The sequence below is a fragment of the Neoarius graeffei genome, chromosome 13 (assembly GCF_027579695.1).
Source record: "Neoarius graeffei isolate fNeoGra1 chromosome 13, fNeoGra1.pri, whole genome shotgun sequence".
Taxonomy (NCBI): Eukaryota; Metazoa; Chordata; class Actinopteri; order Siluriformes; family Ariidae; genus Neoarius; species Neoarius graeffei.
Genome location: NC_083581.1, coordinates 55,075,344 through 55,098,795, shown reverse-complemented (window position 1 = coordinate 55,098,795; position 23,452 = coordinate 55,075,344). Strand labels below are relative to the sequence as shown.

General features: G+C 42.6%; 1 protein-coding gene across 2 annotated transcripts in view; it reads right to left on the bottom strand.

The window, feature by feature from the left end:
* srms (src-related kinase lacking C-terminal regulatory tyrosine and N-terminal myristylation sites) overlaps positions 1-22,802 on the bottom strand; it is a 50,059-nt gene extending 27,257 nt beyond the window's left edge. For both annotated transcript variants that reach the window (XM_060938060.1, XM_060938061.1), the window contains exons 1-4: positions 21,951-22,802; positions 20,343-20,464; positions 19,497-19,663; positions 14,105-14,252 (exon numbers count right to left, since the gene is read on the bottom strand). In XM_060938060.1, the coding sequence (XP_060794043.1) occupies positions 14,105-14,252; positions 19,497-19,663; positions 20,343-20,464; positions 21,951-22,297 (784 nt within the window). In that variant the 5' untranslated portion in view covers positions 22,298-22,802. The remainder of the gene's footprint in view (positions 1-14,104; positions 14,253-19,496; positions 19,664-20,342; positions 20,465-21,950) is intronic.
* Between the last annotated feature and the right edge of the window lie 650 nt (positions 22,803-23,452).

Genomic DNA, 23,452 nt, shown 5'->3' with positions numbered 1-23,452 from the left:
CACGATATCTTCCTTCTTATGATATTCATCATAAGTGCTACAAGGTTTGTTTTGCTTGGCAACACTTGTTTATTACTGATTCACTGTACGGAGCAGAAATATGCTAATAAAATGTGTGTACTATAACAAGCTCCCCTTTAAGACTGAATAAAATCTGTTTCAAAAAATATCATTGTAGAGAAGGTGGCATCCAAGGGATCAATAATGAATTTCCAAAAAAGAAAAATCTTTAAGCTTATCTAAGCTGTTTCTACATACACTATATGGCCAAATGCTTGTGGACACCTGACTATCACACCCCTATGCACTTTCTGACCATCCCATTCCAGATTGTCCCCCTTTGCTGTTATAATAACCTCTTCTCCATTGGAGAGGCTTTCCATTAGATTTTTGGAATGTGGCTGTGGGGATTTGCCAATTTGGCCACAAGAGCATTAGTGAAGTAGGACACTGATGTTGGGTGAGGAGGCTTGCGGTACAATCAGCATTCCAGTTCATCCCAAAGGTATTCACTGGGTTGAGATCACAGCTCTGTGCAGGTCATTCATATTGTTCTATTCCAACCTTGGCAAGCCCTGTCTTTATGGAGCTCATATACAAAAAATATTCCATACAAAATGGTGTGGTACCAAATTAGTGGCACTATTTTGGGGAAGGTCCACATATGGATGTGATGGTTAGGTGTCTACAAACATTTGGTCACACATGTTCATGATGTTTTGGCATTTAGATTCAGGTCGCAGTCTCCTGTGGAGGCGTGGGTTCGAATCCCACTTCTGACACCACTTGTGGTAAAACAGGCCAAATCGCCAGGTCCAGGTCCACAAAAAAAACTGGTTCCGCCACAAATAGCACTTTAGTGCAAGGTGTTTTATTTACAGTGCACCCAACATACAGGCAAACATGCAAAAGTTGCCAAGAGCGGTGAAAAGGTATATTGTAGGTTATATAATACAAAAAACTTAATAAATTACTACTACTAATAATAATAATTAAAGACATAGGAGAAATAGCACTTCCACAAAATATGGAACTTTTACAGTCACAGTCTACATTACCCTTGCTGTCCCTTCTCACTCTCCCATACACTGAATGAGGATCCCCTTTTAGGCCCTAAGCCCCTCCCCTGGGTCATACCAACCCTGCACATTAATCAATTATTGTCACAAAAGGCATAATGGATTACATGTACAGCAATAATCACACATTCATATAAACACTGCACATTCCCATAAAAACTATTGCACTTTTGCCCATCTAGCATGTATAAATAACACATTCACTGACCCCCCCCCCCCCCCTTTTTCCCATAGTATAGTCCAATCCCACGATGCATTACGCAGGCCAGACGCTACTAAAGCAGCCCCAAGTTTGAACCGCTCGGTTTGGCTCTCATTTCCCTGCATTGGAATTACGTGGACCATTCAAACAACCCACCTGTGGCAGCGGGGGCGTGGTCAAGCGCCGGTCTGTGACAGGAGGGCGGAGCCAGGGAAGGTGAGTGGCAGAATCACTACACCTGACGGTAATTAACCTGTGTTTGTGTGTCTTCCCAGTAACCGCGCCCTATTTAAGGAGGCAGAGGGAGAGCAGAGGAGAGCTCATCCCGGGACTAGAACACAACGTGTGTGTGTGTGTTTTTCTCTAAAGCATGAAAGTAGGCTGTTACACTGAAAAGTCTGACAATAAAAAGCCTATTAGTACCAGAAGCTTTGTCCTGCCGTCCTCTGTGCTCCACCCACACTTCAGAGAGCTCTACAATGGTGCCGAAACCCAGGAAAAGGTGGAGCACCAACCTCGCAGCCCCATGGAATCCTCCCCGTTCGCGGACCTGGTCCACGCCCTCGCCAAGGCTTAGCAAAGCCAGCACCAGGCACTCGTCACGCTCCGAAAGGAGCAAGAGCGGCGCTTCGAAGCCCTGGTGCTGGCCCAGCGGGAAGATCACGAGGCGTTCCGGCATCTCCTCGCGTCGGCGGGGTCCACCAGTGCCCCGGCCGCGGGCCCGTTTCCCCTCACCATGACCAAGATGGGCCCGCAGGATGACCCCGAGGCATTCCTCACTTTGTTCAAACAGGTCGCCGAAGCCTCGGGGTGGCCGATGGAGCAGCGCGCGGCGCGCCTCCTCCCCCTCCTGACAGGAGAGGCGCAGCTGGCCGCGCTACAGCTCCCCGCCGACCGCCGGCTGGCCTACGCGGACCTTCGCCGGGCCATCCTCCAGCGCGTGGGGCGCACACCAGAAGAACAGCGCCAGCGCTTCCGCGCGCTGCGGTTGGAGGAAGTCGGCCGGCCGTTCGCGTTCGGCCAGCAGCTCCGAGACGCCTGCTGGTGGTGGCTGAGGGCCGACGATCGCGACGCCGAGGGAATCATCGATCAGGTGGTGCTGGAGCAGTTCATTGCGTGCTTACCAGCCGGAACCGCGGAGTGGGTCCAGCGCCACCGCCCGGCGTCGCTGGATCAGGCAGTAGGACTGGCGGAGGATCATTTGGCGGCTGTTCCGGCGGCAGGACAACCGACGGCGTCTTCTCTTCTCTCCTCTTCTCTCTCTCTCTCCCCTCCCTTCTGTGTCCCGTCCTCGCCCCATTCCCCCACCACGGAGGCGGGGGCCGGCTCCACCCCAGCCAGCCCGCCGCACCCGTGGTGCCCTCCCATTTCTCCCTTCTGTGTCTGTCTCTCCCCCCCCTCAGGTGAGTGAGCCCCAGAGCACAGGTGCAGAGGGAAAGCCCGGGCCGGTTTGCTGGCGCTGCAGGGAGCTGGGCCACCTGCAACAACAGTGCGCAGCAATGGAGGTGGGCGCGGTGGTATGGATCCCCGACGCGCCAGAAGCTGCCCTCGATCGGGCCGGAGCGTATCGCATACCGGTGAGTGTCCAAAGGGCTACATATCAGGCGTTGGTGGATTCTGGTTGCAATCAGACCTCGATCCGCCAAAGCCTGGTGCAAGACGAGGCATTGGGGGGAGCACAGGGGGTGAAGGTGTTGTGTGTGCACGGGGATGTTCACAGCTACCCTTTGGTGTCGGTCCACATATATTTCAGAGGGGAAAAATCTATAGTGAAGGCGGCGGTTAATCCTCGCCTTACCCACTCTTTAATTTTGGGGACTGATTGGCCGGGATTTCGGGGTTTAATGACGCGCCTAGTAAAGAGTGGGTCCTGCCAGTTGGCAGGGGGAGGTCCCGGTGTCGCTTTGACTGGAGCTGCTGTCGCAGAGCCGTCTACGTCATCTCCGCAACAGAGTGAGGAGCCGCCGGCTCCTCCTCTTTCTGTTGGGGAATCCCTCGCAGATTTCCCATTAGAACAATCGCGAGACGAGACTCTGCGACATGCGTTTGACCAAGTGAGAGTAATCAATGGTCAAACGCTCCAGCCGAACGCCACCCCGTCCTTCCCCTATTTTTCTATTATGAACGATAGATTATACCGAGTGACGCAGTACACTCAGACGAAAGAGCGTGTCACACAGCTGTTAATTCCAAAGAGCCGCCGGGAATTGGTATTTCAGGCGGCTCACTTTAATCCCATGGCTGGACATCTAGGGCAGGATAAGACACTAGCCCGGATAATGGCCCAATTCTATTGGCCGGGGATTCGCGGCGATGTCCGTAAGTGGTGTACGGCGTGCCACGAATGCCAGTTAGTAAGTCCAGTGGCCATTCCAAACGCGCCTTTGCGCCCCCTACCATTAATCGAGACCCCGTTCGAAAGAATTGGGATGGATCTCGTCGGGCCATTAGATCGGTCAACACGAGGGTACCACTTTATATTGGTCCTGGTGGACTATGCAACGCGATACCCGGAAGCGGTGCCTCTTCGCAATATCTCAGCACACAGTATTGCGGAGGCCCTCTTCCACGTCATCTCCCGGGTTGGAATCCCAAAAGAGATTCTGACTGACCAAGGCACCTCGTTTATGTCACAAACACTGAGCGAACTGTATGGGCTATTGGGTATTAAGCCGATCCGCACCAGCGTTTATCACCCACAAACGGACAGTTTAGTCGAACGGTTCAATCGCACCCTCAAGAATATAATTAAAAAATTTGTAAGTGAGGACGCACGTAACTGGGATAAATGGCTCGAACCCTTGTTATTTGCAGTGCGAGAGGTCCCCCAAGCCTCCACGGGGTTTTCCCCGTTTGAATTGTTATACGGGCGTAAGCCGCGCGGCATTTTAGATGTGCTGCATGAAAATTGGGAGGAGGGACCTTCACAACGTAAAAACGAAATTCAGTACGTTATGGACCTGCGCACAAAACTCCACACGCTCACACACCTAACTCAGGAGAATTTGCGGCAGGCCCAGGAACGGCAAGCCCGTCTGTACAACAAGGGCACGCGCCTTAGAGAGTTCACTCCGGGAGAGAAGGTACTCGTACTGTTGCCCACGTCGAGCTCCAAATTAATCGCCAAGTGGCAAGGACCCTTTGAGGTCACACGGCGAGTCGGGGACGTCGACTATGAGGTAAGGCGAACGGACAGGGAGGGGTCGCCAGATCCGGTCCAGTGGACGGAGCAGTGCCAGCGGGCTTTCTCTGAGGTAAAGGCTGCACTGTGTGGGGGGCCACTATTACACTCCCCTGACTTCTCTCTCCCTTTTGTGTTGCAGACCGACGCGTTGGACAGAGGGCTGGGGGCGGTGTTGTCCCAGGAGGTGGAGGGGGAGGACCGCCCCATCCTGTACATTAGTAGGAAGCTGTCGGTGTGTGAGGGGCGCTACAGCACTATTGAGAAGGAATGCCTGGCGATCAAGTGGGCGGTCCTCGCCCTCCGTTACTACCTGCTGGGGCGCCCTTTCACCCTCTGTTCGGACCACGCGCCCCTCCAGTGGCTCCACCACATGAAAGATGCCAACGCGCGGATCACCCATTGGTATCTGGCACTCCAACCCTTCAATTTCAAGGTGGTCTACAGGCCGGGGGCGCAGATGGTCGTGGCGGACTTCCTCTCCCATCGGGGGGGAGTCGGCTGTGGGCCGGACGGGTGCCCGGCCTGAGTCGGGCGGTGGGGGTATGTGGCAGTGGGGGCGTGGTCAAGCGCCGGTCTGTGACAGGAGGGCGGAGCCAGGGAAGGTGAGTGGCAGAATCACTACACCTGACGGTAATTAACCTGCGTTTGTGTGTCTTCCCAGTAACCGCGCCCTATTTAAGGAGGCAGAGGGAGAGCAGAGGAGAGAGCTCATCCCGGGACTAGAACACAGTGTGTGTGTGTGTGTGTATGTTTTTCTCTAAAGCATAAAAGTAGGCTGTTACACTGAAAAGTCTGACAATAAAAAGCCTATTAGTAGCAGAAGCTTTGTCCTGCTGTCCTCTGTGCTCCACCCACACTTCAGAGAGCTCTACACCACCAAATGCAGAAATGCCACCCACAAACATGCCAAACACAAAATACATTTGGCCTGTTTTACCACATAAGTCAAGTCAAGTTCATTTGTATGGCGCTTTTAACAACAGACACTGTCACCAAAGTAGCTTTACAGAAAATTAAAGACTTTAAATATGAGCTAATTTTATCCTTAATTTATCCCCGATGAGCAAGCCTGTGGTGACAGTGGCAAGGAAAAACTCCCTCAGACGACATGAGGAAGAAACCTTGAGAGGAACCAGACTCAAAAGGGAACCCATCCTCATTTGGGCGATAACAGATAGCATGATTATAAATAACTCATTTTTATAACTGTGTCATATATAGTCACAAAGTATAACTGTGAAACCAGGAAATTCATTATCGTTTTAACATGAAGTCTGTTTTGTTGAAGTTATAAACTGTTCATTGATGGAAACGTGAGTCTAAAACTGTTCATGACAACTGCAGTCCTAAAGTTAGCAAGTTAACTGTAGTCTTCAGGCATAAATGCATCACTGTAAGTGTCCAGAGCCATCTTCCAAGTGTGACTTTCGACTTTTTGAATTTAGGACTTTTTGGGAAAACTTGGCTCAGATACTTCTTTCCTAGTTAATATGACAGACTTGTGATATTCAGACTTCCATGCTGGTATGGATTGGATACAGTGCCACACTGTCTACATGGTCTACATTTGTGAGCTGATTTTGTGTGTGATTATGAATTGTAACAGGTCTACTTTGTGTGACTGTGTACAGCAGCAGACAGCCTTCAAAGTGCTAAAATGCTTGCTGATAACAGGTGTAAGGGTGACATGCAGGACGTTTTGAATAAAGATAAAACGAACTATGGACTATGAAAATGATAGACGTGGCCATCTATGTTTGGACAATTTCAAGAGACAATAAGTAATTGAGCACCTGTGTATCACTGTATCATCAGTTTGTGCAGAAGAGAGCAAACAAAAGCTAAAAGAAGCACACCACCTATAAAGATACCCAGCATCTGGTGTTATCTGTTGGCCACAAAATGGTAGGACTATGTATTTAAAAAAGTTTCTGATTCCTATATGGTGTGGTATTTGGAGGATGATAACTAAAATTAAAATGATGTCACGATGTAATTACAATTGACTGTGCTGAATCTGATCTTGCATTCTTTATGGAAAGCTGTGATCTTTCTGCAAAAGCATGCCATGATAACATCTTGCACAAAGTAAAATGTACGATGTAAAGTAAGGAACACAAGTTCAACAAACAAAAGCGTATACGTAAGTTCCCAAGTCCTGTAACCATGGTAGCTAAATTCTCCCACACAGAATGAAAACTAATGACTACAGCAAAACAGTTTCCAGCAATGTATCGAACAATGTGTTTCTCAGACAATCAGATGAACTCCAGTGTTTTTTGAAAAAAAAAACGATATAAATTATTCCTGTTTACATTAATAAGCATGTATAAGCATGTACTATGTGGGACCTGGGAACTGAAATGGATAATGAAGAACAAGGAAGGAAAATGGCAAACTGCCAGTCATCTATTAAAAAAAAAGTTCCTCTTTGTGGTGACAAAAAGCCTTCAGCTGTGATGACACAGGTGTATGTGTGAGTGGGTTTGTGTCCAAGAGAAAGAGGGTGTGACAATACAGGAAGTGTGACTTATTATGACAATGCATTCTCTCAGTTCCTCATCTAAAGTGCTATCACTATGACCATATTGAGCACATGGATGGCCAGCGCTCCTATCCAACCCATTTTATATCAGGAGTCTTCAGTCTTATCCACAAAGGGCCAGTGTGGCTGCAGGTCTTCATCCCAGACAAATAGTTGACATACCATAAAGGCAGGTGTGACTCTGATTTAGTTGGAAAGTCCGCAGCCACACCAACGCTGTGTGCATAAGACTGACGTCTCCATATTTAAATAACAACAGCTTTAACTTCAGACAGAAGGACACGTTTGGTTTATCTATCAAATCATATTTTTAAACTGTATGTCCTCAATGCAAAGTACAAGTCCCTAAATCTAATTTGTTTGTTCAGATTGTTGTCATGTTTGCTTGCATATCTAAATTTATATTTATTTGGCTGACATTCAAAGTAACTTTCAATTGAAGGTTTATTTTGCCAAGAGTGGCAACAATGGGGGGGGGGACCCTCCTTTTTGAGGCGAAGCCTTTACTTCATCTAGTTGGCTTCACCAATGATTTTCTACAAGAAGGAATTAACTCTTATCAAACTTTGTACAGTATGAAAAAGAAAAGACAACACAAGCATTACTTTTACAAAGTCAATACCAACACCATATTTTGCAAGACCAATGCCCCAAACTAATACAAGTCCAAGTACCAGTGGCAGTCATTGCAAGACAAGTCCAAATCAATACAGAAAACATCTGGAAACTTGATATATATCATTCCAGAGTACAAGTTTGACAGCCCTAGTTGGCATATCTAATATTTGAACTCCTTTAGATCAACCTTCCAATCAATAGCCCAAAGCCTTTAAGCTCACACTGCCTCTGCAGTACAGATATGAATGTACAAGAAATATGTCAGCTACATGCCTGTTATAGTCATAACACAAGCATATGGCGCCCCTGGTCAAAATTGCTGTTACTGTGAACAGTTAAGCAAGTTGAAGATGAAATGATCTCCAAAAGGCATAAAGTTAAAAATGACTCATTCCCTTTATATTTTAAGCAAAAACAATTTTTTATTTTCACCTTTTACATTTTCTAAATGACAAAGCAAAAGTTTGGGCACCCTGCATGGTTAGTACCTAGTAACACCCCCTTTGGCAAGTATCACAGCTTGTAAACACTTTTTGTAGCCAGCTAATAATCTTTCAGTTCTTACCTGGGGGATTTTCACACATTCGTCCTTGCAAAAGGCTTCCAGTTCTACAAGTTTCTTGGGCTGTCTTGCATGCACTGCTCTTTTGAGATCTATCCAGATTTTCAATGATGTTTAGGTCAGGGGACTGTGAGGGCCAGGGCAAAACCTTCAGCTTGTGCCTCTTGAGGTATTCCATTGTAGATTTTGAGGTGTGTTTTGGATCATCGTCTTATTGTAGGACCCATCCTTTTTTTAACTTTTTTACAGATGGTGTGATGTTTGCTTCCAGAATTTGCTGGTATTTATTCGAATCCATGCTTCCCTCGACCAGTGAAATGTGCCCTGTGCCACTGGCTGCAAAACAAACCCCAAAGCATGATTGAGCCACACCCATGCTTCAGAGTTGGAGAGGTGTTCTTCTCCTGGAATTTGGCACCCTTTTTTCTCCAAACATACCTTTGCACATTGTGGCCAAAAAGTTCTATTTTGATTTTAATCAGTCCACAGGACTTGTTTCCAAAATGCATCAGGCTTATTTAGATGTTTATTTGCAAACTTCAGATGCTGAATTTTGTGGCTAGTTCACAGGAAAGGTTTTCTTCTGATGACTCTTCCATGAAGGTCATATTTGTTCAGGTGTCGCTGCATAGTAGAACAGTGCACCACCACTCCAGGGTCTGCTAAATCTTTCTGAAGGTCTTTTGCAGTCAAACAGGGGTTTTTATTTGCCTTTCTAGCAATCCAACAAGCAGTTCTTTCAGAAAGTTTTCTTCATCTTCCAGACCTCACCTTGATCTCCACTGTTTCTGTTAACTGCCATTTCTTAATAACATTACAATCTGAGGAAACAGCTACCTGAAAACACTTTGCTACGTTCTTGTAGCCTTCTCCTGCTTTGTGAGCATCAATTATTTTATTTTTCAGAATGCGAGGGAGTTGCTTAGAGGAGCCCATGGCTGTTGATTTTAGGGACAAGTTTGAGGAGTCAGAGAATTTATACAGCTTTGAAATCTGCATCATCTGACCTTTCCCAATGAAGAATTTGAACAAGCCACAGATCAATAAGCTAATTAAGGTCTGGAACCTTGGTAAAAGTTACCTGAGAACTCAAATGTATTGGGGTGCCCAAACTTTTGCATGGTGTTCCTTTTCTTTTTTCACTCTCCAATTGTACAAAACAAAAATAATACACAAATCTTGCAGAGAATGCTGAAAAGAACTGTATCGTCTTTACCTTTATGCCTGTTGGTCATCAGTTCATCTTCTGCTCACTTAACTATTCACAGTAACAGACATTTTCAGTAAGGGTGCCCAAACTTTTGCATGCCAGTGTGTGTGTGTATATATATATGCTTGTGTTATTACTACAACCCCGATTCCAAAAAAGTTGGGACAAAGTACAAATTGTAAATAAAAACGGAATGCAATAATTTACAAATCTCAAAAACTGATATTGTATTCACAATAGAACTTAGACAACATATCAAATGTCGAAAGTGAGACATTTTGAAATTTCATGCCAAATATTGGCTCATTTGAAATTTCATGACAGCAGCACATCTCAAAAAAGTTGGGACAGAGGCAATAAGAGGCTGGAAAAGGTACAAAAACGGAACAGCTGGAGGACCAAATTGCAACTCATTAGGTCAACTGGCAATAGGTCATTAACATGACTGGGTATAAAAAGAGCATCTTGGAGTGGCAGCGGCTCTCAGAAGTAAAGATGGGAAGAGGATCACCAATCCCCCTAATTCTGCGCCGACAAATAGTGGAGCAATATCAGAAAGGAGTTCGACAGTGTAACACTGCAAAGAGTTTGAACATAATCATCATCTACAGTGCATAATATCATCAAAAGATTCAGAGAATCTGGAAGAATCTCTGTGCGTAAGGGTCAAGGCTGGAAAACCATACTGGGTGCCCATGATCTTTGGGCCCTTAGACGGCACTGCATCACATACAGGCATGATTCTGTATTGGAAATCACAAAATGGGCTCAGGGATATTTCCAGAGAACATTATCTGTGAACACAATTCACCATGCCATCCGCCGTTGCCAGCTAAAACTCTATAGTTCAAAGAAGAAGCCGTATGTAAACATGATCCAGAAGTGCAGATGTCTTCTCTGGGCCAAGGCTCATTTAAAATGGACTGTGGCAAAGTGGAAAACTGTTCTGTGGACAGACGAATCAAAATTTGAAGTTCTTTATGGAAATCAGGGACGCCGTGTCATTCGGACTAAAGAGGAGAAGGACAACCCAAGTTGTTATCAGCACTCAGTTCAGAAGCCTGCATCTCTGATGGTATGGGGATGCATTAGTGCATGTGGCATGGGCAGCTTACACATCTGGAAAGACACCATCAATGCTGAAAGGTATATCCAGGTTCTAGAGCAACATATGCTCCCATCCAGACGTCTCTTTCAGGGAAGACCTTGCATTTTCCAACATGACAATGCCAAACCACATACTGCATCAATTACAGCATCATGGCTGCGTAGAAGAAGGGTCCGGGTACTGAATTGGCCAGCCTGCAGTCCAGATCTTTCACCCATAGAAAACATTTGGCGCATCATAAAATGGAAGATACGACAAAAAGACCTAAGACAGTTGAGCAACTAGAATCCTACATTAGACAAGAATGGGTTAACATTCCTATCCCTAAACTTGAGCAACTTGTCTCCTCAGTCCCCAGACGTTTACAGACTGTTGTAAAGAGAAAAGGGGATGTCTCACAGTGGGAAACATGGCCTTGTCCCAACTTTTTTGAGATGTGTTGTTGTCATGAAATTTAAAATCATCTAATTTTTCTCTTTAAATGATACATTTTCTCACTTTAAACATTTGATATGTCATCTATGTTCTATTCTGAATAAAATATGGAATTTTGAAACTTCCACATCATTGCATTCCGTTTTTATTTACAATCTGTACTTTGTCCAAACGTTTTTGGAATCGGGGTTGTATAACAGGCATGTAGCTGACACATTTCTTGTATATTCATATCTGTGCTGCAGAGGCAGTGTGAGCTTAAAGGCTTTGGGCTATTGATTGGAAGGTTGATCCAAAGGAGTTCAAATATTAGATATGCCAACTATATCAGTGGCGGCTGCTGGTTTTTAAAACAGGGGAAGCCCATTTTACGCATTCATCGTAAAACCTGTAGGCCGGATATCAAAGCATAGAAAGGTGTGCCCCATTAGCATAGTGAACTAGACAACCCCACCTACTGGCAGAAAGTATTTTTGCTTGTACATTTCATGTTATAGTCTGGCTTGCCAGGCTAGTGCCTCATATCCTTAATCAAAAATATCAAACATCCAAAAATCACTGGCTATTCAACGAAGAGCCTTAAACATCATACCCTGATATGCAACACAGAGTCTTTAACACAACACCCAGCTGTGCAACACATCCTTGAACATCTGCAACGCAGTCTGGAAATTCATAACCAGGTAGGCTATGCAACACACAGAACCTTGAATATTATACCCAGGTATAACCTATAACACAGAGCCCACCATTCTCTTAACATTACTGAACATTATACACACTTCAGATTCATGAACATTATATGATGCACACTATTTATACACAAATTCTGCCCTCCGCTCCTTTTCCAGAAAATGGTCTGTGACCCTGTCATACCAGCTGGTTGTGCTTTCCAGAGACTTCACCAATTTCTTCTCAATGGCCAGCAGAGCAAGACTACTTAAACGGTGTTGGCCCATTGTATTTCGAGTGAAAGACTTCACTCTTTTTAAACAAGAGAAGCTACGCTCTACTCCAGCTGATGTGGCGCCAATAGTTGCAACTAAAGACAGCAGCTTGTATAGCTGGGGCATTGAACTGTCCAGCTCCATGTCTTTGAAAAACAACAGAGAATCACTCAGCTTGCCCAGAGTGCCCTGCAAGTCAGTGTTTTTGTACCAAACCTGCAGCTCAGACCGTAGTCTCCCTAAATAAAAAAAATGACCATACATTTTCTCAACACTCTGGAATGCTTCCTCTGGAAACACCAGCTTCATTTCATCAAACCTTCCTGGGTTAACCAGTTCAAGGAAGCGCAGACTTTCCAGGTTTGCAAAACGACAAGAAATCTGTTCAATTATGTTATCAAAGATGGCCATATACAAATTTCTGTAATGCTCCTGTGGATCTGACAACGTGGAGCGGCGCTTTCTCAAGGGCACATCTCGAGGGTCTGTTTGACAAAAGCATGTCCACGACGTTTGCCATTATAGCAGATAGATACCAGCTGTTAGCAGCTAGCACTGCAGATCCCAATAAGGCTCAAGCTAGCCTACAACCACGTTGATTGAACTACAAATGAAATAAACGAGTGAATTCACGAATGATCAAACTGATAGAATGGATGAAAGTTAACGGAGCACAACGAGTAATATTTACATTTATTTACAGAGTAATGTACAGAGACATCAATGAGAAGAAACGTTTATATGAAAAGAAATTCGGACAGCACTTTGGCACACGACTACACTTTCTCGACATCCGCTAGAGACTGACTGATCATGCTTACCGTGTTCCTCGCCGACGCCGAAGTACAGCGACCGCCCTCCTCATGTCTTTCAAACACCACCTCCAATAATCCTTTATCAGCCCGGCTTCTTGGCCCTCCCAATGTCCCGTTTACCCCCAGAGATACCCGGCTTCCCTGGAAGTGACGATTTTGTCAATTTTAACCAATAACAACTAGCCGAAATTGGCTGTTCAGAGCCGTCTCGTAGACTGCAACGGATACCCGTCTGCCAGCAAAGGTGATTCTCGTAGCGAACTGCAAGTTCGTCAGACATCACTCAAATAAGTTACAGGATGACATAGGGATAGTTATGAACGTAAATACAATCTTTGGCATATATTATGTTATGCAAGTTATTGTTTTAATGAGAATTCAATGTCGTAGACGCCGCAGTTTGGGGAGAGAATTTTAGTTAGGGGAAGTTTGGCTTCCCTTGTTGTCTCTGAGAAATCGCCCCTGAACTCTATGTGTGTGTGTGTGTGTATCTATATATATATATATATATATATATATATATATATATATATATATATATATATATATAAAATCAGACAACAAATCTTATTCAACAGACAACAATTACAAAAACAAGAAAGGACCAGTACTAGCTTTGATAGACCTGCCTTCATACATTCATCCCCCAAAATACCAGTGTCAGTGACGCAGTAGTTCACAAGGCCATACCATGAGAAACCAGACTAGTTTATAATTAGCTAAGTTGTTCTTCATGAGAACAATTAGAACAATTTGATCTTCAAAACAAAACAATCAGAATCAACCAGTGAAAACTGAGGGAGGAGTAGCAATTTTCCTGAAAATTCACTAACTCGTCTAATTAGCAACTTGTTATTGAGAAATCACAAAACCAGGAAGTAACTTTTGTGCAGACTGATTAGATATTCCAAACAAAAGAATCCGAATCAAAATTCATTGAAAACTCAGGGAGGAATTGTGGACAGATGACGGCGGGTGAGCTAAATATGTCAGTAGGGGGATTGTCAAAACTAAAGTTATCTACAGTAGGTGTGAGTGATGGCACTGGCATCCCATCCAGGGTTTATTCCTGTTGTGCCCAGTGTTCCTGGGATAGACTACAGATCCACCACAACCCTGACCAGGAGTAAATGGTTACTGAAGATAAACGAATGACTGGTCAAACCTTAACATTTGAGGATTTATATATGTCACTGTATCTGCTCTTTTCCTAACATCACTTGTAGGCATCTGCCAAAGTAATAAATGTCAATGTAATTCAGAACACTGCAGCATGAATAGTTGTTGTCTCTCATTGACTGAATAACAGACATTAGAACAATGTGGAGTTGCCTGAAAAGAAAATAGTGAGTATGTAAAGTTAAGAATGGCTTGATTAGCAAATAAAAACAGGGCTTACCTTGTTTCAACATTTTAATGGCCACTTTCTGGTTCTTAGTAGTCCATACAGCTTCCCATACCTCACCAAAATGGCCTTCTCCCAGTTTCCTGGCCAGCTTAAACTCTTCTCTTGGCCTCTCCCATGGCTCCATGTCAAACAGCTCCCTCTGTACACACACACATATTAAGTAATTGGAGATCATCTTACTTCTCACTTATTTACAAGGCCTAGAATATGACCTAAATAACACAGAACTGTGGTTCTTTATGAGACTTCATTTTCTTTACAGAACACACATTTTCTTTATTGAGGAAATGAAACTGTCATTTCAAAACGACATCTGAATGAGAAAAAAAAGAGCCCTACAGTAGTTTCAGAATGACTTGTTTTAAGGTGTGGTATTAATCTTGATACAGCCATTCCCATTGCTAATTCACTGCTGGGAGTATGCAATGAATGTTTTTATGTTTCTGTGTACATGTATCACTGATAAAAAAAAAAAACATTTGACATTGAGAAATTGAAATATTTTAACTAATTCAAAGATAACTCAAAACTTTCGGGTGTGCAAATTTTATTTGAATAGAAGTAACAAAGCATATGATGAAATACAATCAAATGGTCCATTGTAATTAAGGAAATTATAAGCAACAAAAATCAAGAGTTACTTTGCACTTCATTTTGAGTTACAGTGGCATGCAAAAGTTTGGGCACCCTTACTGAAAATGTCTGTTACTGTGAATAGTTAAGTGAGCAGAAGATGAACTGATCACCAAAAGGCATAAAGGTAAAGACGGTACAGTTCTTTTCAGCGTTCTGTGCAAGATTTGTGTATTATTTTTGTTTTGTACAATTGGAGAGTGAAAAAAGAAAAGGAACACCATACAAAAGTTTGGGCATCCCAATACATTTGAGTTCTCAGGTAACTTTTACCAAGGTTCCAGACCTTAATTAACTTATTGATCTGTGGCTTGTTCAAATTCTTCATTAGGAAAGGTCAGATGATGCAGATTTCAAAGCTGTATAAATTCTCTGACTCCTCAAACTTGTCCCTAAAATCAACAGCCATGGGCTCTTCTAAGCAACTCCCTCGCATTCCAAATAATAAAATAATTGATGTTCACAAAGCAGGAGAAGGCTACAAGAACGTAGCAAAGTGTTTTCAGGTAGCTGTTTCCTCAGATTGTAATGTTATTAAGAAATGGCAGTTAACAGAAACAGTGGAGATCAAGGTGAGGTCTGGAAGATGAAGAAAACTTTCTGAAAGAACTGCTCGTTGGATTGCTAGAAAGGCAAATAAAACCCCCTGTTTGACTGCAAAAGACCTTCAGAAAGGTTTAGCAGACCCTGGAGTGGTGGTGCACTGTTCTACTATGCAGCGACACCTGAACAAATATGACCTTCATGGAAGAGTCATCAGAAGAAAACCATTCCTGCGTCCTAGCCACAAAACTCAGCATCTGAAGTTTGCAAATGAACATCTAAATAAGCCTGATGCATTTTGGAAACAAGTCCTGTGGCCTGATGAAATCAAAATAGAACTTTTTAGCCACAATGTGCAAAAGGTATGTTTGGAGAAAAAAGGGTGCCAAATTCCAGGAGAAGAACACCTCTCCAACTCTGAAGCATGGGTGTGGCTCAATCATGCTTTGGGGTTTGTTTTGCAGCCAGTGGCACAGGGCACATTTCACTGGTCGAGAGAAGCATGGATTCGAATAAATACCAGAAAATTCTGAAGCAAACATCACACCATCTGTAAAAAAGTTGAAGTTAAAAAGAGGATGGGTCCTACAATAAGATGATGATCCAAAACACACCTCAAAATCTACAATGGAATACAACCCCGATTCCAAAAAAGTTGGGACAAAGTACAAATTGTAAATAAAAACGGAATGCAATGATGTGGAATTTTTAAAATTCCATATTTTATTCAGAATAGAACATAGATGACATATCAAATGTTTAAACTGAGAAAATGTATCATTTAAAGAAAAAAATTAGGTGATTTTAAATTTCATGACAACAACACATCTCAAAAAAGTTGGGACAAGGCCATGTTTACCACTGTGAGACATCCCCTTTTCTCTTTACAACAGTCTGTAAACGTCTGGGGACTGAGGAGACAATTTGCTCAAGTTTAGGGATAGGAATGTTAACCCATTCTTGTCTAATGTAGGATTCTAGTTGCTCAACTGTCTTAGGTCTTTTTTGTCGTATCTTCCGTTTTATGATGCGCCAAATGTTTTCTATGGGTGAAAGATCTGGACTGCAGGCTGGCCAGTTCAGTACCCGGACCCTTCTTCTACGCAGCCATGATGCTGTAATTGATGCAGTATGTGGTTTGGCATTGTCATGTTGGAAAATGCAAGGTCTTCCCTGAAAGAGACGTCGTCTGGATGGGAGCATATGTTGCTCTAGAACCTGGATATACCTTTCAGCATTGATGGTGTCTTTCCAGATGTGTAAGCTGCCCATGCCACACGCACGAATGCAACCCCATACCATCAGAGATGCAGGCTTCTTAACTGAGCGCTGATAACAACTTGGGTCGTCCTTCTCCTCTTTAATCCGAATGACACGGTGTCCCTGATTTCCATAAAGAACTTCAAATTTTGATTCGTCTGTCCACAGAACAGTTTTCCACTTTGCCACAGTCCATTTTAAATGAGCCTTGGCCCAGAGAAGACGTCTGCACTTCTGGATCATGTTTAGATACGGTTTCTTCTTTGAACTATATAGTTTTAGCTGGCAATGGCGGATGGCACGGTGAATTGTGTTCACAGATAATGTTCTCTGGAAATATTCCTGAGCCCATTTTGTGATTTCCAATACAGAAGCATGCCTGTATGTGATGCAGTGCTGTCTAAGGGCCCGAAGATCATGGGCACCCAGTATGGTTTTCCGGCCTTGACCCTTGCGCACAGAGATTCTTGCAGATTCTCTGAATCTTTTGATGATATTATGCACTGTAGATGATGATAAGTTCAAATTCTTTGCAGTTTTACACTGTCGAACTCCTTTCTGATATTGCTCCACTATTTGTCGGCGCAGAATTAGGGGGATTGGTGATCCTCTTCCCATCTTTACTTCTGAGAGCCGCTGCCACTCCAAGATGCTCTTTTTATACCCAGTCATGTTAATGACCTATTGCCAATTGACCTAATGAGTTGCAATTTGGTCCTCCAGCTGTTCCTTTTTTGTACCTTTAACTTTTCCAGCCTCTTATTGCCCCTGTCCCAACTTTTTTGAGATGTGTTGCTGTCATGAAATTTCAAATGAGCCAATATTTGGCATGAAATTTCAAAATGTCTCACTTTCGACATTTGATATGTTGTCTATGTTCTATTGTGAATACAATATCAGTTTTTGAGATTTGTAAATTATTGCATTCCGTTTTTATTTACAATTTGTACTTTGTCCCAACTTTTTTGGAATCGGGGTTGTACCTCAAGAGGCACAAGCTGAAGGTTTTGCCCTGGCCCTCACAGTTCACTGACCTAAACATCATTGAAAATCTGGATAGATCTCAAAAGAGCAGTGCATGCAAGACAGCCCAAGAAACCTGTAGAACTGGAAGCCTTTTGCAAGGATGAATGTGTGAAAATCCCCCAGGTAAGAAGTGAAAGATTATTAGCTGGCTACAAAAAGTGTTTGCAAGCTGTGATACTTGCCAAAGGGGGTGTTACTAGGTACTAACCATGCAGGGTGCCCAAACTTTTGCTTCGGGCCCTTTTCCTTTGTCATTTTGAAAATGTAAAAGATGAAAATAAAAAATTGTTTTTGCTTAAAATATAAAGGGAACGAGTCATTTTTAACTTTATGCCTTTTGGAGATCATTTCATCTTCAACTTGCTTAACTGTTCACAGTAACAGCAATTTTGACCAGGGGTGCCCAAACTTTTGCATACCACTCTAATACTCTTCTCATATGTCTAAATCACCTGAAAATATAGTAGCAGTCAAAAGTTTGGATCTTCTAATTCAGTGGGGATTTTTTCTTTATTTTTAGTAGACAGTAGCACACATTAAATGTCCTACAGTATCAGTCAAACATTTGGACACACCTAATTCAGTGTTTTTTCTTTACTTTTATTAATTAAAAGACATTTCATGTCTTAAAGTAATGATGGACGTAATTTCTCTTGACTTCGTTGAACAGTTCTTGATGTAATATGGATTGCTACAGTTGTGGAATAGGGCTGTTTATTGTATTTTTATTATTTATCCTTTACTGTTTGATCTTAAATACATTAAGAAGGCAAGACATTGCACTAATTAACTTTTGACAAGGCACACTTATTAATTGAAATGTATTCCCGGTGACTACCTCATGAAGCTGATTAAAATAATGCTAACAGTGTGCAAAGCGTCATCAAGGTAAACGGTGGCTACTCTAAAGAATCTAAAAAAATTTTTTTTGCACTTTTTTGTTTACTACATAATTCCATATATGTTCCATGTGTTATTTCATAGTTTTGATGTCTGCAGTATTGTTCTACAATGTAGAAAATAGTCAAAATACAAAAAAAAAAAAAAAAATCTATGACTGAGTAGGTGTGTTCAAACTTTTGACTGGTACTGTATTTCTAAAGCAATGTATTATAAGTAAGGATAATCTGAGAGAAAATAAATGGAAACTGAGCTTTGAAAAATAATCCTGAATTATGAAATGATATTCAGTCAGAAAATGCTTCATTGGCTTCTCAAGTTACTCATTTCAGCTAATGATTGAAATATAACACAAAATGAAAGACGGTGAATAACACCTTCATAAATTAGTAATGATATACTTCTGTGGTGAAGGGCTGCAGTAATACTAAATAGTGAAATGCGACAGAGGTGCAGAGGTTTTACTGAAATGTAGGAGTCCAATGTGCTAAATACAAATATTTGATTAAAAATCAAAGAATTCTGATATAGTGTCCCCATTACAGGAGTGAAAAGATAAATGTCTCTCTCTCTCTCTTTGGTGCGCCTCATCCATGGTCTCAGTGCTTCAGCCTTTGCTCCATCCCAAGAAAGAGATAAGTGTAGGGTCGCATCAAAGCCCAATGCCAAAAAAGGCAAAGCATATGAAGGATATAAGATTCTGTTTTTAATGTTGACTTGGGCATCAGTGGTATAAATACATAAAATTATTTATTTAAAAAAACTATTCAATAGACATAAAAATCATCATCTACACTAAAAAACGGGTTCCTTGGAGACTCTTTGAATAGTTCATGTTTTGAGTTTCATAATGTTCTACTTTGTACCTGTTGTCAAATGGAAAATCTCTGTTATGGGGTTCTATGAAGAACCTTTACAGTTTCAACCAATAATACAAGAGTGAACCTTTATTTCTAAGTGCATAGATTTGCTACGACAACATAGCAATTTGCTATATAAGTTAATAATGAGAAGATGTTACCTGTTGTACACACGGCTGGTCCAAGGGGCATCCCAGGCTCCTGGGATTGTTCTGATAGTATCTGATAAGCTCATCCAAAGTGGCAAAGGAGATCTTATCAGACACGAAGTAAGCACCGACTGAAGAACGTTGGATACGGAAATGGAAGACAGTGGTTTCACTCCTGGCTGTGAAAGAAGTAATGAAAATCTGTCGAATGATATATAGATGTTTTCTGTTGGACTGCTTAAGATACAAAACCTACTGCACTACTGTAAGAATGAAAGTGCTATTAGATGACGTGAAGAGGTTTTGTGATTCAAAAATCTCACCAGATAGCAGATCACTATACAGAGGGCTCCACCTCAAACTGTTTCTCAAACTGATTCTCAGTTGGTAAAATTAAAACAAGCCAAATTCCACGATCCTATTCAACCAGTAATAGCAATATTCAATATTTATTTAAAGAAATCTCCCACAATTTTTTATCTAATGTACAATATTTTGCTATGAGAATGGCAAAGATAAATGTAGCACATAATCTGCTGCCCTCCAACAGGGAAACAGAACTGCTGACTCAGTAAGTAAGAAATGCAAGCTAACCAATAAGGTGTAAGAAAATGCATACAGAAAAATAATGAATCGGAGGTTGGATAATAGGAGACATACTGAGACAATTGCAGAGGCAAGGACAGAGAGCTATTTCTCATCAGAAAAAAAGGGGAACGAGAAGAGAAGAAGAAGAAGAAGAAGAAGAAGAAGAAGAAATTACTGATAATGAAGCATCACTACTAAAAAAAAAACAAGTGAGAGCGTGCAAGGCAGTGATAAAAGATGGGTGGAGGATAAATATTACAGCTAGCTCACCTGAGATGGTGTATTCATCACTGTGACTTTCACTGATTCGAACCAGGAAAGAGCCTGTTTTATTCTGGGATGCCAAAAGCAGCTTCTCAGCTTTCTGTCTGTTTATGTTACCATAGTACCATCTGACATACACACAAACACAAATAACAAGCTAAATCAGACGAGCATTATTATTTGTAATACATACATTAATTACACACATGATGTTCTGTTATTTGCTTCATATATTACTGTATAACATAAAGAAATATACTGATGCTTAAGCAAAGTATATTATGCCTCTTCTTCTTCTTCTTCTTCTTCTTTTTCTTTGACATTTTAATATCATATATCTTGTATTATTCTAGCCACATTCACTCACATGCTCTGATTGGCTACTCTACTAGGCTATCAGCTCTACCGTGAGTAGGGAAAAACAAAATGCCAGAGCATGTTGCTGAACCAACCAAGGACGAAATAAAAACTCTGCTCGAAAACAAAACCCCAAAAAATACAAAAAAGCAACAAAATATGGAATGAAAGTATTTGATGGTAAGAATGTATCTTTTTTCAATAATTATTATTATTACAGCATTTTTCATACATTTCTACGGTCATTTTGCCGGTTTGTTTACATTCTAAGCAGAAATTATTTTGTTGGATGTTTGGTATAAAGTTTTTATTTATCGAATTTGCGAAAATAAAATAAAAATGCTCTGCTTCTCAAAATCCAGTGAATGTGGCTATAATAAAACAGTAATTCCACTCAATCTCGTCAGACATGCCTTATAGCTGACTCGGTGCTACGTGCCTCATCAGCTATCAGCTCATGTACGACTCGATTTCGTGGAATAACTGTTAAATACAAGGACGTATATCTTTTACTGTATCTCTAATGCTATTCTTTGCTATGGCTCTTTGGAACACAGAAATTTCGTTGTGCTTTTACCTGCACAGTTTTCAGAACAAACAAAGTGTGGGAACCATAAAACCAGAATGAGCATGGGTGAGGTCACATGTGCACTTGCTTGTTGTTGTGTGTGCGTTGGACGTGGCATGGTTTCAGTGTAATTATGAAAGGTTTCGTGTGTGTGTGTGTGTGTGTGTGTGTGTGTGTGTGTGTGTGTGTGATATCAGCTTGCCTGCTACCTGTCTACTTCTGTATCTACACTCTATTGTCCTGCTCAAGATAACAAGGCAAACAATGAACATGTACGAGGTGACAGGAAGGTCTAGGCCGTGGGTGAGCAATGAACGTGTTTCTCAGCTGAATTCAGGTGAACTGGGATAAATATAACCGAATCATGACCAAATTTGGCTTTTTTGTCATGAAAACCAATGGGATAAACAATAATTGCTTTTTGAACTGTAAAGCTTGATGGGGAAAAAAATGAAGACTTAAAAATACATTAAACAAAATAGATGCACAGACACAGAGAGAGAGAGAGAGAGAGAGAGAGAGAGAGAGAGACAGACAGACAGATGGCTTGGAGTGGGCGTTATTGAGCTGTTATTTTTGGAAGTAAAAAAAAAAAATTCAGTGTCTACTTCTCCAGAGCAGGTTGAGTTTGAGCACTAGGGGTAGCAGCAGAGCATCAGCCTCCATCCTGCAATATTTTACTCACTTACTTGTATTTCGCAAATTCGTCCTGCAGTAGCGCAACGTAGTTTGCCGGCACCAGGCCGGACTCGAGGCTTCCTGTGAGTTTTTTGGCCAGCACGTACTGCCCTCGCTTTTCGATGACCGACAGCTTGTCTCCCTCTTTGACCGACAGCTCCTCCTCACTGCGGGCTTCGAAGTCGTACAGAGCGGCATAGAGCTGCGCAGGCCGCCTCTTGGGCTGCGGCACACGGAGCTCCCCCGACACTGTGCGGATTTCTGCCGCCGGAGTGATACTCGGATAGCGCAGATCAGGCCATAACCAGTTCCACAAGCGGTTTAGACAGGGCATGCACGCTCGGCAGCACTCCTCCATTCCCCCCGCAGTCCTTCCTTCCTATTTCCTCCCTCCACCCTGATCCCAATAAACCGCAGCCTGGTGCGCAGAGGCTCCGATCACAGATCCTGCGCGTCCTTCTCCTTCATTCAAGCTCGGGCTAGCTCTGTAAGGTGTCTCTCGCCCTTTACTTGTTTTTTTTTTTTTTTTTGGAGTGCACTCAGCGCTATGCGAACCAGCGGAGCGGAGAATCAGGTGAAACCGGTTTGGTGTAGGGATGGATCAGAAGCGCAAAAATGAGCGCGCTTTGGGAACGCGGAAACATCGCGCCGCACACGAGCTGCATCACACGCACAGATAAGGAGAGATGGATTGAATTCGTTACCCACAAAGACCATCCTGCGCGATGGGACAGATATATCGCCTTTCATCCGTATCATCACTCCCGCCGCTGGTGATGATGATGATGATGGTGCGCAGCATCCGGTGTGTTTTCTCAGGAACAAGTCTGTGCGATTCTCTGTGTCACTCTCAGCCAGTTGTGCTGACTGAGGAACACCCAGGACATGCTGATTTCCTTCTTTTATTTTGGAGGATGTTTTGCTAGGTGGGTGGGTATTAAAGGCTCTTGTGGTAAATCTGCATTTGCGCAAATGGATAATTGATGCCTTTTGTTCGGGCAATTAGACTGTGATTGTGCACGCTACTTACAGCACATTGTTTTGTTGTGATTCGACTTCAGCTCAGAAGATCAGTGCTCTTTTCTTTGATTGTTTACACATGCAGAAAGGAGAAACCTCTGCAGGCCTGCAGCATAGCTTATTACAATATAATAATCATCTAATAATCAACAATAATGTATATTATTACACATCCAGGACACTTTTTCAATGGAATAAAAACATGTATTTTATTCCCTTCTAGCGGGTTTCATTCATTTGGTTTGATAGCATGCAATATTGTCAGCATACCGGTTCGTGTATTACATCACTCTACGCAATGGAGAATGAGCGCTGAATAAGATATTGCATGGTAGTCAAGGCAACATGACATCACACGTCGGAGATGTAAAACCTCCACACTAGCGAACGACTGTGACAATTTGCAGTGGCGGCTCCTGAATTTTTTTTCAGGGGGGGGCAATTTTCCCCCGTTATGTCTACACGGACCGTAAATGTCCACAGGACTGAAGTA